Below are 14,963 nucleotides of genomic sequence, written 5' to 3'. Positions count from 1 at the left end.
CTGATCTGTTTTCTTGTATTACTTTTTTTTTTGATGGGACTGGGATTTGAACTCAGGGCTTTGTGCTGACAAAGCAGATGCTCTATTGCTTGAACTACACCTCCAGTCACACTGATTTTCTGTCATCATATATTATTTTTAATTTATAGAATATTGTATAGTTATATAATCTATACTTGATTTTTTTTGGCCATTCCCCCCATCATTCAGCTTAATGCTTTTTAGGTTAATTTACATGGTAGCAGGTATAAATAGTTAATTTCTTTTGATTGCTGAGTAGTTTTCCCATTGTATTAATATATCACAATTTGTTCAGATGTTTGCCTGTTGATGAACTTTTGGGTTGCTTCTAGATTTTGACTATTAAATAATAAAGTTTCTATGAATATGTTGACATGTGTTTTTGTTTCTCTTGGGAAATTATCTAGAAGGGTGGATTTGTCATATGGTCAAATGCATTTTTAAAATTTTAAGAAACTTCCAGTTTTCTGCTTCTGCCCCGCCCTTTGCTTTGTCTCCACCTTCTACTCCACCCCCCCCACCCCCACCGCCCTGCCTCCCACAGTCACTCTGAGTTCTACAAATTGAGGAGCATCTGTGTACCATGCAGTGTAACTTGATTTTTGGTCAGTTTGTTTTAAGCTCTTTTGTTAACAATAAAACATTAACAAACAGAAAATTTTATTAGTATCTCATTGTGGTATTAATTTGTATTACCCTGATGACTACTGGAATTGGATAGCTTTCTCTTGCTTATAGGCCATTTGTGCATTATAGTGTATGAAGGGTCTTTTAAGAATATTTTTACTAGGTTGTGTTTTGATTTATACTATTGAGTTGTAAAAGGTCTTTATTCTGGATAGAAGTGTTTTACGTGACATATGTGTCCTGTATCTGACATTCTTTAGTCAACAGTTTTGCCTTTTTCATTTCTTAATATCATTCAAAGAACAAAAATTTTAAATTTTAATGAAGTCCAACTTACCGATTTTTTTTTTTCCTATTATGGTTGTGGTTTTCTATATCCTGAGTTTGCAAAGATTGCTCCTATTTTTTTTTTTTTTTGAAACAGCATCTTGCTATGTACTCCAGGCTGGCCTTGAACTCATGATCGTCCTGCCTCCCAAGCGCTGTGATAGCAGGCATATACAGCCATGCTTGACACATCTATATTTTTCTCCCTAAGGGTTTTATAGTTTAAAGTTTTATAAGTAGAGTTTTAGTTAATTTATGTACGTACTCATGGTGTGAGACAGATTCGATGTTCTTTTTCCCCCCATAGGTGTACACATGCTCAAACATCATAGTTTGAAAAGATTTTCACTGCCACTGTTGGATTACCTTGGTACCTTTGTACAGATAATTGATCATAGTCACGGGGGGGTGGGGCTATCTCTGAACTTTCCTATTCTGTTCTATTGATTTGAGCCTGTATTTTTACCAATAGAAAACTTTCTTGATTTAATATAGCTTTGTAGGAAGTATTAAAATCAGGTAGATTTTACCTCCCACTTTGTTTTTGGAATTAATTTTACTATTCTAGTTGTTTTGTATTTTCTTATACATTTTAGAATCTATTTTTCAAATTTGACAAAAAAGATCTATTTGAATTTTAGTTGGGATTGCATTAAATCAGTAGAGTAATTTGTGGAAGTTAACACCTTAACAATATTAGGTCTTTCCATTTTCTCTCAGTAATATTTTATTGCTTTTAATGTCAGAGTTTTGAATAGCTTATGTAAAATTCCTTCCTAAGTACTAATGCATTTGGTGATATTCTAAACAGTTTTTAAATTTTTCATTTTGAAAATGGTTACTAGAACATAAAAATATAGAAATAGAATTGATTTTTTTACATAATGACTGCTAAATTCACTAAGTAGTTCTCATAGTTGATATTAGCTGTAGGATTTTAGTAAATTTCCCTTTCCTCCTTTTCCTTCAGACCAAGGAGTATACCTCATGTGCCGAAATTTGGTTTTATCAGAAATTAACATCAAGTTTTGTTAGCAAGTTTTTCTGCTTGTGTTACAATGGTTGTTTGGCTTTTCTCTTTATGTTAATTTGTTGAATTATATCAATTGATTTTAGTATCTTAAACTAACCTTGCATTTCTAGGATAAACCCTATGTGATCATAACATATGATTCTTTAAATACATTACTGGGCTACATTTATTCATATTTTACTAAGGGTGTTTTGTAACCATGATCATAAAGGATATTGGTATAAAATATTTTGCATTTGTGATGCCTTTTCAAAAGGTGTTTATGTTAGAATTACGCTGAACTGATGAAGTGGATTGAGAAATGTTTTCTACCTCTACTTTCTGTAAGAGTTGTGCGGAAATTGATACTATTTGACATTTCCAGAGCTTTGCATCCAACAATTGCCGAGCACTCTTAAGTGTACAGCATCATGATTGACTTCATGTTGGGTCATAACACAAAGCTATATTCTTACTTTTTTTTTAAGTTGCTTGCTAAGCTACTGAGAAGGGGGTGTTAAATTATCTAACTTTTATTTTGAATTTATTTCTCCCTTCATTTTATTACTGTTCTTTCATTTATTTTGAATGCCTGTTAATAGGTACATGCATATTTATAATTCTTGTGTCTTGATGAAATGACCACTTTAACATTATAAAACATCCTTTGCTATTTTTCATAATACTGTCTTGAAGTCTACTTTGTCTGATATGAATATAATGGTACCAGATTCCTTATGCTTACAGTTTGCAACCTGTCTATGCTTATATTTAAAGCATGCCATCATATAGTTTGATTTCACTCTTTTTAATTTAGTTTGGCAATCTGTGGTTACAAATGGGATATTTATTCACTTGTGTTTCATGTATGAACATTACTTGATTTTGTTATGTCATTTTCCTGTTTGTTTTCAATTTGTTGCACCTGTTTTTCATCTTTCATTGTTTTTACTGCTTTATGTATATGCTAATCACCTATTTTCTTAGTCATTTTAATTCCTCTATTAAGTTTTTATCAATACCTATTTGTATTTTTCTTTGTCAGTGGTTGCTGTGGGGATCACATATACATCCTTAGTTTATTAAGGTCTATTTTGAGTTGTTAATGTACTATTTCACAGCATTAATACTTTTCTTTATACCTCACATTGTATCACTTTACCATGATTTATGCTTTGTGATAGAATAAATCATTTCCTGCCCCTTTCCTCTGTGCTGTTACTTCACGTTTTTCTTCATTAACCCCACAATGTAATATTATATCTCTTCTTTAGTCAGTTATCTTTTAGAAAAGTTAAAAGAAGAAAATATCATTTTTTTTCTGTTTGTCCAATTATTTACCATTTCTATTGCCCTTCATTCTTCCCCTTAGAGATGAGTTTTTTTTTCTTTTCTTTTCTTTTTCTGTCAGCTCTCTTCCACATGAAAAGCTTCCTTTAACTCTTCTTCAAGTAGAGGTTTGATGAATTCTTTCTTTTATATGCTTACATTCCTTTTAGAAGGCCATTGCCTCTGAGTATTGAGTTTCAGGGTTGACAATTTTTCTTTCAGCACATGTTATTCTGCTGTGTTCTGGCTTCCATTGTCTTTGAGAGAAATCAGTTTATATTTGTGTTATTGTTCTGTGGTTGTTTTTCTTAATCATGCTACTCCCAAGCATTTTTCTTCTGTGTTTTCTGTAAGTTGATATTGATGTTGAAGTTTTGAACTAAGTTGCTAATATTTTTAAATTTATGTTAATTTTTATCTAGCAAATTTGGGAGATTCTCAGTCATTATTTTTCTTTCACATTTTTTTGTCTTTTCCTTCTTGGACTCTAGTTGTACAAAGTTTAGATAGCTTGATATACTATCATACTTAATGGAGGCTTTACTTTTTTTTTTTTTTTTGATAAATTTTTTATGTCCTCCAGATGGATGGCTTTCTGCTGAGATCTCTGTGAGTTCATTACCATCTCCAATCTGCTATAAAACCACTCTACTGACATTTAACAAATTCAGAGGTTACATTTTCATGTCTAGAGCAATTACTGAGTTCTTTGAAGTTTCCACTCTTCTGCTGAAAGTCTTCTTCCATGTATTTTCATCATTTTTACCTTTAGTTCATTGAATGTAAAATGTATGTGTTAAATATTTTGTATCCTACATCCAATCTCTGAGTTACCTTTGGATTGGTTCAATTAACGGATTTTTTTTGGTTATGCACATTTTCTTGTTCCTTTGTGTATCTAGTATTTCTGATTTTGTGATGGACATTATGGATGAAATGTGGTGTCATTGGGATCTTACCTCTTTCTCTAGAGAGTTGCTTTTTGTCCCAGAATACAATTAATTAGATAATGCATTTTATTGAATGGGGTATTGGTTTTTATACTTTGTGAGAATTAGACTGTTTCCCTTTTACTCTTAGTCTCACTTCTAAGATTAACCCTCTAGAGTTTTAACGGAAAGCCTGGGGTGTTTACCAGCCCCCTCTAACTTGACCAGATTGGAACTCCTTCCTCATTCTCCCTTAAGGTGGGAAGGATCTGACATGTCTATTCACCTTTTTTGGCTCTTCTGTTTTACTTTTTTTTTTGGTTCTTTGGATTCTCCCCTATGCAATAACAGTTCAGGTTTGAGTCAAGTGTTAAGCTAAGTTCATTTTGGGGTTCTTTTCTCTGTGGTTCCCTCCTTTCTGAAATTTACCCTTTTTTATTTTCAGCAACTCTGGCTGACTTGAACTTTGTCCTCTGATGTCTCAAGTCAGTAAGGCTCCCTGAATTGCCTGAGTTCTTCATGCCGTATGCTTTTAGGAAAAAAGCCATATAACCATGTGTCACACAATAAAGATGCCTTCTTTCAAAATTTAAATCTCATCAAGTTTTTGCTAGCTCTTGCTCGTGCTACATGCCTGCAAATAGTTGGTTTAAAGCATTTTTGTTGTGAATTTATACTTTTTATTTTTAGGAGAGTTAGTTTGAATTACTCTAGCACTGTCAGAACTGAAATTCTCAATATTGTAACTTACTTGTCTCTTATATAGTGCTGTCTGTGTTACTAATTTTAGTGAAAGAGTGTCTGTTTGTCTCACTCATATTTAACTATTATATGTGCCATCTCTTTATTCATATATGGAATGGAGTTGTCAGAACATCTCATACAAAATTTGAGAGACAAAACAGGCATGCACAGGAGAACCAGATGTGGATCCTCCCTCTATTACTAACTAGCTCTTAGACTGTAGGTAAGTCTCTTTAGAGGCATCACCCGTAGATTCTATAGCATGAAAGAGTATTCACGTTTTTAAAACTTCTTAAAAAGTGTTAGACATCTGCTTTTTCTCCGGCAGAATCATGTAGAAAATATAAAACATACTAACGCAAAATATCCCTGAATGCAGGGCATCTGCCTGCATTTCCTCTTCTGTAATGGCCTCGAAGTTCCTTGACAGGTTCCTGGGGGAGCCCTTGACCTTCACAGAGCATAGAATGAAAAAAAGTCAAGATTGGATGACTCAGAAATGTTTTTCCAACCTGTTTGAATCCACGAATGGCTGAAATGTGCTTTTAAAAAGGTGGCCATTTTTCCTAGAATCTGATATAGGCAGTTGTAACCTTTGACCTCCCTTCTGCTTTTTCACTCTAACAGCTTCTTGCTCTCATTTGCGTCCTCATCCAGATACTATGGGAAGATATTTGCTGTGGATGTCTGACAAATCTTGTATCATAGGGATTTCCTGCAACGGTAGTTATAAGTAACACCTAGGTACTGTACCACTGAGAGCAGCATACCCCCACCTGTCCTCCACTTTCAGTTTATAAGATGTGAACAATACTAGCTTCCACCCAATTGCTTCTGTGTGAGTGGGAAGGAATTAATAAGCTTGGAGCCATAGTGATCATTTATAAATTCGTTCTCCATCTGTAAAATAGCAGCAGACAAGCTTAAAAAAATCCTCTCTTTGCATTACCAGTTGGTAAGTTTTTTTTTTTTTTTTTTTTTTGCTTTAAAAGAAGCAGCAAAATGAGCAGGTGTTGGGCACTGCCTGCTTCCAGATGGTATTGCTAACTCCTACAGACCACTAAATCCCCAGTCTTGAGAAGGATTGTGAGATAAGGTGAAAAATACAACCCACATTATCATCTCAGTCTCTTATTGTACTAGCCTTTGTTTCTTCTACCCTTCTCCCACAACAAGCCAAACCTTGAGAGAACAAGCATATTCCTTTGCACGTAAATGGAAGTCTGCATAAAAGGTTTTGCACACATGGTAATGCCATGATAGAAAATGATAATACTACTTAACATTTTTTAGTGTGTTATATATTAAGCAGGTGCTAAGTGCCTGTACATGATATATCTCATTTAGTCCTCTCAATAATTTTAAGAGACAAGGAATATCAATATGAGGACACTGAAGTTCCTGAAGTTAAGGAACTTGCTTAGGTCACAAAATATCAAACGGAAATACCAGGGTCAAATTCTGGTAGCTTGACCCACATACTGCCCTCTTTACCACTCTGACCTTGACTGGTGTTACATTCAACAGACAGTTTCTGTCGCACTGGACCTGCCCTCGAGTCTCTCACACATGGAAAATGAAGATAGAATTACCTCCTTAAACTAGAAAAATATTCATTGAAAGTTAAAGAGAGAACCTTTTGTTTTTATTGCGGTAAGGATCTCTACTGATAGGCCATTGTCACATAGCTCTGGTTGCCTGTCACCATGAACTCCCTGGAGTGCAAGAAGCTCACAGCAGCTACTCAGCAGTATGTGAACAAAGGTGTAAATTTAGGTGGCTGTGTCTCCGAAGACTGCAGAAGGTTCTGACTTCTCTTTGGTAGTAGATGTTTGGATGGTATCTAAGGTCTATATGAATTCTAACTGAGTGACATGAGCAATATTTCAACCTCAAGATATATCTACATTCATGATAATTATGTAGTTTGAGGGGTATATTGCCAAACTAATTGCTGAAGGAGTGAAGATTTTGATAAAAATTGCCTTTGTGCTATTTATGAGGTTTTTAGCTTGAAAGGAATTTGAACTTGGTATTTACATGGTGCTTCAGAAAATACTGTCTTATCCTGAGTAAGTGCCACAATTTAGAAGAGACTGTTTTTTCGCAGATTAAGTCAAATCCAGATCAGCTATTTAGTTGTTTATATAGTTGCATTATATACAGGTAAGTAGGATCTTTCAAACAGTTGAGATTTGAATTTGATTAAAAAAATCAGGGAGAAAGACTGTAAAATTATATGGTAATACCATTGAGTATGGAATTCTGGAGACATGGGATTGGTCCTGCATGCTATGACGCTGTGCAAATCACTTTACCTCTTTGGGTTCTGTGCATGAAAATTAAGGAATAGATGCTCATGAAAATCCTTTTTGACCCAACCTACATGATTTCCTTTTCCTTTTTTTTTTTTTTAATTATTATTATTATTTATTTATTTATTTGTTTATTTATTTTTTCATTTTTCTTTTATTATTCATATGTGCATGCAAGGCTTGGTTCATTTCTCCCCCCTGCCCCCGCCCCCTCCCCTACCACCCACTCCACCCCCTCCCACTCCCCCCCCCCCCCGCTCAATACCCAGCAGAAACTATTTTGCCCTTATCTCTAATTTTGTTGTAGAGAGAGTATAAGCAATAATAGGAAGGAACAAGGGGTTTTGCTGGTTGAGATAAGGATAGCTACACAGGGCATTGACTCACATTGATTTCCTGTGCGTGGGTGTTACCTTCTAGGTTAATTCTTTTTTGATCTAACCTTTTCTCTAGTACCTGTTCCCCTTTTCCTATTGGCCTCAGTTGCCTACATGATTTCCTTTTCCTAATGATAAAACACAGTTGGGTTGGTTTTGTCCAAGATTTAAGAAGTTTTTTTTTTTTTCTTGAGAAACTATTGACTTTGGTCAAGACAATCTGGGCTTGAATTATTGTCTACTACTTATAAACTATTAGGATTGTGGCCAGTTATTAACCTCACTGTGCCTTAGTTTTCTCATCTATAGAAGGGGGATGTTGACAGTATGTATTTAGTTGGGGCATTGTGTGGAATAAGTAAGTAACACATGTCAGCTTCTAGAACAGTGCCTTCCTCGTGATAAGTGCTATGTGAGGGATTACTTTGAGGACTGTAGTAGTGCCACTATTGCTTCTCAGTGGCATTTGGGAGAAATCACAGATTTCCTTTTTAGACTGAGAATTCTCTGAGGTCCTTGGGGAGTGAGGCTTAGAATAGCATGTGCAGTTGTATTTACAATCCCACAGGGAGGAATAGGCCAGTTCTTCTGCAGCCTGCCTGTACACATTCACACCCACACAGACTGACTGTTCTTCCCAGATCTGTGCTCGTCTTTCATCTATCCACAAAGAAACAGCCTCTTGGCAGATTTCAAGGCAAGTGGCAGAGCTCCCTATCACCTCACTCAGAAGAGTAAGCTAGACATGGTTCTAGTTTCCTGATGCAATGATATTTGATGATATATACAATGGTTGAGAACACAGGTTCTGTGTTCAAGTCCCATGTTCCCTTCCTAACTTTGTTACCTAACTGTTCTATGCCTGTTTCCCATCTGTACAATGGGAATCATCACAGCCCCTAACTCATGAAGTTTTTTCAATGATTAAATGGAATATGCAAATTCCCAAGAAGTACCTGATATATACGCTGAGTATATAACAAAGGTTAGACTTGCTATCTGATTATTATATCAGGTGAGGAGAATCTGAGCTCTATGAATGATTGACTCATGGCAAAAAAACAACGCAGGTCCATATAGTAGTAAGTTAATTTTAATTATTAATTTTCTAAGTGATAAGTTATGGGCTTACTTGATTTACATTTTTCATTTTTTCAGTACTAGGGTTTGAACTCAGGGCTTCATGCTTGCTAGGCAGGTGTTCTACCACATGAGCCACTCCACCAGTCTAGGCTCACCTATTTGAAATGGATGACTTGTGGAGTACTTAAAATTTAACAACTGGCCTAACAATATAAATAGAATGAAATCTCAGAGCTGGAAAGAGCTCTGATGGCTGTCTTAACTCACCACCCCTCCCACACACATACCTCTGACTATCTCCCAGGTGCTTAGTTGGTCCAGTGCTCTAGAGCTGGAGGGTGTTTAAGTTTATTCCTGTTGAGTTTTTGATGGTCCATCCCATAACAGAGTACTGTGTCTAGCATATGGAGGCCTAAGAGAGTGCTCCTTGTGTGGTTTTCTGGTGGGATGGCACGTATGCAGGTTATTGGAGTATTGGTGAGTCTAGTTTCTCCTGACACTTCAGGTATTACCATGGTGTTGGATATGGCCAATAAAATTGACAGAGAGAAAATAGATGTGACCCAGATGCTCTGCTGAGAAGACCAGGGAGAAGCAGATTGCATATTGATGCCTGTCAAACAGGAACTGTGCACTTGGAGAATTGGAGGGCTAGAAAACATCCAGGAAATGATCCCAACCTTGGAGGTCCAAAACTGAGGAGACAGGGCCAAAGAGGTTAAGGAACTTGGCTACAGTGGCTGGTTACTGTGAGTAAGCAGGGTTAGAATTCTTTCCAGGGATGTGGAGACAAGGCTGGACTCTGGAGACAAGGCTGCTTGGGTTCAAATCTTGGTTCTACCCCTTGTTGGTAATACAATCTTTAGTCATTCAGACTTCTCTTTGCCTCCATTTTCTTCCTTGGAAAATGGAAGTGCTAATAGAGATTTTGTGTGGATTGAATATGTGTAAAGCTCTTAGAATAGTGCCTGGTACATTAAAAGCAATTAGTGTTTGTTACTATTACCTTCCAAAGAACCTCAGGAATGTCAACTTTTGTTTTCTTAGTACTGGGGGTTTGAAATAAGAGCTCTACTTACTAGGCAAGTGCTCTACCACTTGAGTCATGTTCTCAGCACTTTGTGTTTTTAGTTGTTTTTCAGATGGGGTCTTGTGCTTTTTGCCTAGACCAGCCTCCGACTGTGATCTTCCTACTTATGCCCCCCCACATAGCATGGATTACAGGGGTGAGCAACCATGCCTGACTTGTTCTCTGACATAGTCTCACTAACTTCTTTTTGCCAGGGCTGGCCTTGACCCACACTCCTCCTACCTCTGCCTCCCAAGTAGCTGAGATTATACTTGATCTAGGAATGTCAACTCTTTAGCAAGCCAAGAGAATACATGTTTCGACCAGGCTGTTATTTAAAAAGTATTTTCTCTCATTGAAAAACACAGCTTTTGATTCCTTCTCAGCTTCTGATTCAGAAATGGTCTTCAGGACCCATCTGTGAATTCTTTTCTGGAATCACTAAATGACTTTTGGATGGAAGGAAGAATGATTTAAAATTGTTCTTCATTATTTATAGTTTACAGTTCATATTCAGCTAACACAAAGTAATCTGCCGTAGGCCTGGTGTAGATAGACATAGGGCCTGAATGCAAGGGCAGGCCCTTCTCCTTGCCTTCATGGTATGTACCAATGGTGGAACCCTTGGCAGTCAGGTAGGTAATGCTCCCACATTGTGGGAGGATCTTTGATGGTGGAGAATAGACAACTCTTTTATAACAAATGGAAGGAGCCCTTCACCTGATTTCAGAGGTCAAGGAAGGATATTCCAGAAGAAATCATGTCTAGGTTGAGATCTCAGTGATGAGTTAGATTCTGACTAGTCTGGATGGAAATTGGAAAAGAGTGTGCCAGGCACAGGGGACTGTGTGTGAATGCACATGGGTGCTCAGGTTTGAGACCACACTGGGGCTCAACCAGCTTATTCAGCATTTAACATGCATTTATTAATCATTTACTGCGCAACAGGCGTTGTTTTACATAATGTAGAGGCATTAGTTATGGGGAACCTTTGGAAAGAAGTGACAGTCATGCTGAGACCTGAATGTGAAAGAACCAGCCACATAAATATCTGGGGAAGGCGGAAGGAGCATCAAAGGAGAGAACTCAGAAGCAGGCACACTCTTAGTGTGCTGGAGAAACTAAAGGAGGGTCAGTGTGCTGGTGTGTGAAGGTGTGGTAAAGTGTATGAATAATTCAAAAGGTGTTTCATTAGCTTGGCTATGATCAAAAAGACGGAAGATAACAAGAAAAGGGAACCCTAATGTGCTGTGGGTAGGAACATAGATTGGTACAGTGTGATTGAGAAAAACAGTATGGAGGCTCCTAAAGAGATTAAAAATAGAGCTACTATATGACCTAGCAGCCCTTCTTCTGAGAATACACCCAAAGGAGATAAAAATCACTGTCTTGTATAGATATTAACATTCCCATATTCATTGCATTATTACCTACAGTAACCAAGATAGGAAACAAGGCAAGTGTCTGTTGATGGAGAAATGGATAAAAAAATGTGATGTGAAAGCCAAGCATGGTGGCTAAAGCCAGTAATTCTAGCTACTAGAGTGGCAGAGATTGGGAGGATCATGGTTCAAGGCCAGCCCAGGCAAACAGTTTGTGAGACCCCCATCTCAAGCAATGGTTGCGTACAGTAGTTGTGCACCCACCCACCTATCATCCCAGCTATGTGGGAAGCACAAATAGGAGAATCTTAGTCCAGGCTGACCTGGGGCTAAAGCAAGATCCTATCTCAAAAATATGCACCATGCAAAGGGCTGGAGATGTGACTCCAGTGATAGAGAGCTTGCTTAACAAGAGTCAGGCCCTGAATTCAAACCCCAGTGTCACCAAAAATGTGTGTGTATGCATGTTAATGTGCCTTTGCATAGATACGTACATGTGGACATGTTTGTGTACATATAGATACACACAATGGAGTATTATTAGCCTTATAAAGGAGATCCTGCCATTTCCTTCAGCATGGATGGATCAAAAGGAGTTAGTGCCAAGTGAAATAAGCCAGACACACAAAAAAATTGCATATTCTTACTTATATATGGAATCTTTTGTTTTTTTAAAGCAAACATACAGAAACAGAAATAAATAGTGGTTCCTAAGGATGGGGTTGGAGCAGGAGGAGAAGATGGGGAAATACAGGTCAAAGGATACAATGTAGTAGATATGTAGAATAAACTAGTATAGAGATCTAATTTACAACATGAAGACTCTAGTTAGTAAAGTTGTATTTATTAGGGAAACTTGTTAAATAAGTAGATTTTAGCTTCTCTTGTCACACACAAAAAAGTAGCTTTGTGACGTGATATGTTAATTTGCCTCTCTACAGTAATCATTTTGCTATCTATATGCAGCATCATGTACAACATAGAATCACGTTGTAAACCTCAAATATTTAAAAAATAATTCAAAGGGTATTTGGGTTGAGTCTTGATGCTGAGAAAGTTTAAGAACATTTGTAGTACAAATCAGTTAAAATACACACACACACACACACACACACACACACACAATGAGTCTTTTTTTCAAAAGTAGGAAGCTTTTGGAAAATTGTAGTTGCAACTATCTCTTCTCTGAAGTGGGGCTTGGCTCTGTGGGTTTTAATAAATGAGATGAAAAACATATTTCCCACAGAATTGCACATGAGGCAAATGTGCTATCACATGTCCTATTTCCAGTTATGGATCCTTGTAAACAACATAAGCTATCAGCAGGGCTGCCCAGCTGAAGTCCAGGGCTGACTGTGTTGATTACAGCTCCCCAGTATCTTCTCCTGGGTACTTACCATCCATTTCTAATTATCTCCATGAGCTTTTTTCCTGTTTCATCCCTTTGAAGTCAAATTTCTGTTTCAGAAGTGCTTAATATCCTTTTTATCCAGTTTGAACTTGCTTGATCAAGACTAATCATTCATGTTCTTCTTTCCTTTTCCTGGATTGTCTGTCTCTTTGTTGGATCACAGAGCCAGATGAGAGACTCATGATTCTTGTTTGCTCTTAGTCAACAGCTTTGGGGATGATGAAGAGCCATCTACATCTTCTGACAGCAATGAGGATGTGATTAGACAATTTGAGATTTCTGTGTCCCGATCCCAGAGTTTCCGTGCAGAAGCATCTGAGAAAGGAAAGCCAACAGAATTGGGCCAGAAATCAAAATGCAACCATTCACTCCCTACCCACGAAGAAGATAGCCCTGAAGCATCTGCCTGTGAAGGTATCCTTTATACTATGATTTCCCTCTAACTAGACTAGGGATGGCCAATGGTAAGAGTGTTTCTGAGTTGTTTGAATGTTACACTCTGAATTTAAGAGTCCAGAGAGGAAAAGAAAACAAAGTAAAGTAAAATAAACTGCAGGGAGGATACAAAAAGAATAGTAGAATATTTCTTCATGCTTTGTCCAGCAAAGGTCAGGCATGTGTTTGACATCTATAGACCCAAAGTTCTAAATAGACACAGGTATAGAACAGGGAAGGCTCTGAGAAGTACAGTGAGTAAAACGCTACCGAAAAAGTCCCACCTTTCATCTTCATGACTGGTCTCAGTGACCTGACTTCTCCAGCCATCTCCTTTTTTTCCCTTTTGGGCATGTGGTCAGTCACACCAATGGGGGAATAATAGTACATCTTTCATGTTTTCAACACTAGACAGAGAAAAATGAGAGCACTGAAATTGAGAGAATATAAAAGGGAATTTTTGATTTGATGAGAACAGGACAGGCAGAGAAAGAACAAAGAAAAAAAGGTTAGACTGTTAACAAATGACCCTTATTTTTCTTCAGGGAAGATTTGCTCTCTGTCATGTCATTTGACTTATTGACATAACCCAACATAACATATTTTGTTGCTGTTCTATTTAGCCCAAGGTAGGCTAATAAATATTGGCTTTGTGTAACCAAACCACAGTATCAATGGCTGTGGACCTGCTGTCATTTCCTCACTTCCTCTCTTGGTTTTTCTCTTTCCCTGGTGCTATATCACAGCATTCCTTTTGCTCCATCAAGAGGGCAAATGTTAGCTAATGAAAGTTAATAACAGTTGATTCCCTGGGAGTTGCTTGTTTAATTTTAAAGCTGATGGCCCCATTTCCCAGAAGTCTTGAGTGTCTGGGCTCTGATTTATACTTAAGCCTGAGTATCCAAGGTTTCTGAGAGCTGTGACAACCACTTAACCCTCACCCTTCCTGGAATCAGCAATAACTTATCTCTTGTCATAACTGGTAATTCTGAATTTTTGACATATAGTGATAGAAAAGGTAAACTTTTATTTATTGGAGAGAGGAAAAAACTCCACAACATTGAATGAATTATCTGTTAATTTTGAAGAAAATCAGCAGGATCTTCATGGCAAATTTTTGGTCTCAAATGCCATGGAAATATTAATGTAATTTAAATTGCTTGTTTTTTTTTCTATTTCTTTTTATTTATCTTTATATCAGTAGATGTGTTTCCCTGATAAATAATAATGAAAATATTAAGCATGCATCTCAGAGAAGGTTTCTTTTTTGTTTTATTGTCTATTTAGCTATTTCATTCTACCATAAATATTTTCTAAGGTAAAGTTTAATTGCTTCCACTTTAAAAATGATTCAAACATGTTGGAAAATGAAATTAAAAGTCTAAATCCAAGTAACCTCTGAACCATTAATGAGCTACAGATAGGTTGTAAAATGGTGACATTATTAACACCATATCCTAGGCACGGGCTCTTTTTGTCCCATGCATCTGACTTAGAGTTACTGTGCTTTGCTTATCAATATATTCCTGATAATATCATTGCGGGTTTGGTGCAAATTGTCTGAAATGATAGGCTGAGTGTAAGGGCTTTAAGCATGAAAGATGGGCTAGGCCACTTACTTGAGCTGTTTTTTGAGCAATAACTTTATTTTTGCTAGTTAATGATAGTTAATCCTTAGGAACCTACCCTTCTTGACATCATTAACAGCAGCAGCTCAGTTATTCCCCAGAATCTCTATTCAGTTCTTCTTTTTTTTTGGATGCTATATCCCTTGTGGTCCATCCAGAGAGATAGGACTAGTCGGAATGCATCTATTCATGTACCTGTACTTGATTGCAAATGTGTGTGTGTATGGGTATTTCAAGAGATTTATTGCAAAGAATTGGCTTATGGTCATGGGGG

General features: G+C 37.0%; 1 protein-coding gene across 8 annotated transcripts in view; it reads left to right on the top strand.

Annotated features, from left to right (window-relative positions):
- The window catches only part of Syt16 (synaptotagmin 16), a 290,398-nt gene that overhangs the window by 237,350 nt on the left and 38,085 nt on the right, over nt 1-14,963 (top strand). For all 8 annotated transcript variants that reach the window (XM_074067834.1, XM_074067835.1, XM_074067837.1 and 5 more), the window contains one exon: nt 12,828-13,040. In XM_074067834.1, coding sequence (XP_073923935.1) covers nt 12,828-13,040 — 213 coding nt within the window. The remainder of the gene's footprint in view (nt 1-12,827; nt 13,041-14,963) is intronic.

The sequence above is a fragment of the Castor canadensis genome, chromosome 3, assembly GCF_047511655.1.
Source record: "Castor canadensis chromosome 3, mCasCan1.hap1v2, whole genome shotgun sequence".
Classification (NCBI taxonomy): Eukaryota; Metazoa; Chordata; class Mammalia; order Rodentia; family Castoridae; genus Castor; species Castor canadensis.
The sequence above is the reverse complement of the archived record's forward strand: the minus strand, read 5'-3'. Positions and strand labels throughout refer to the sequence as shown.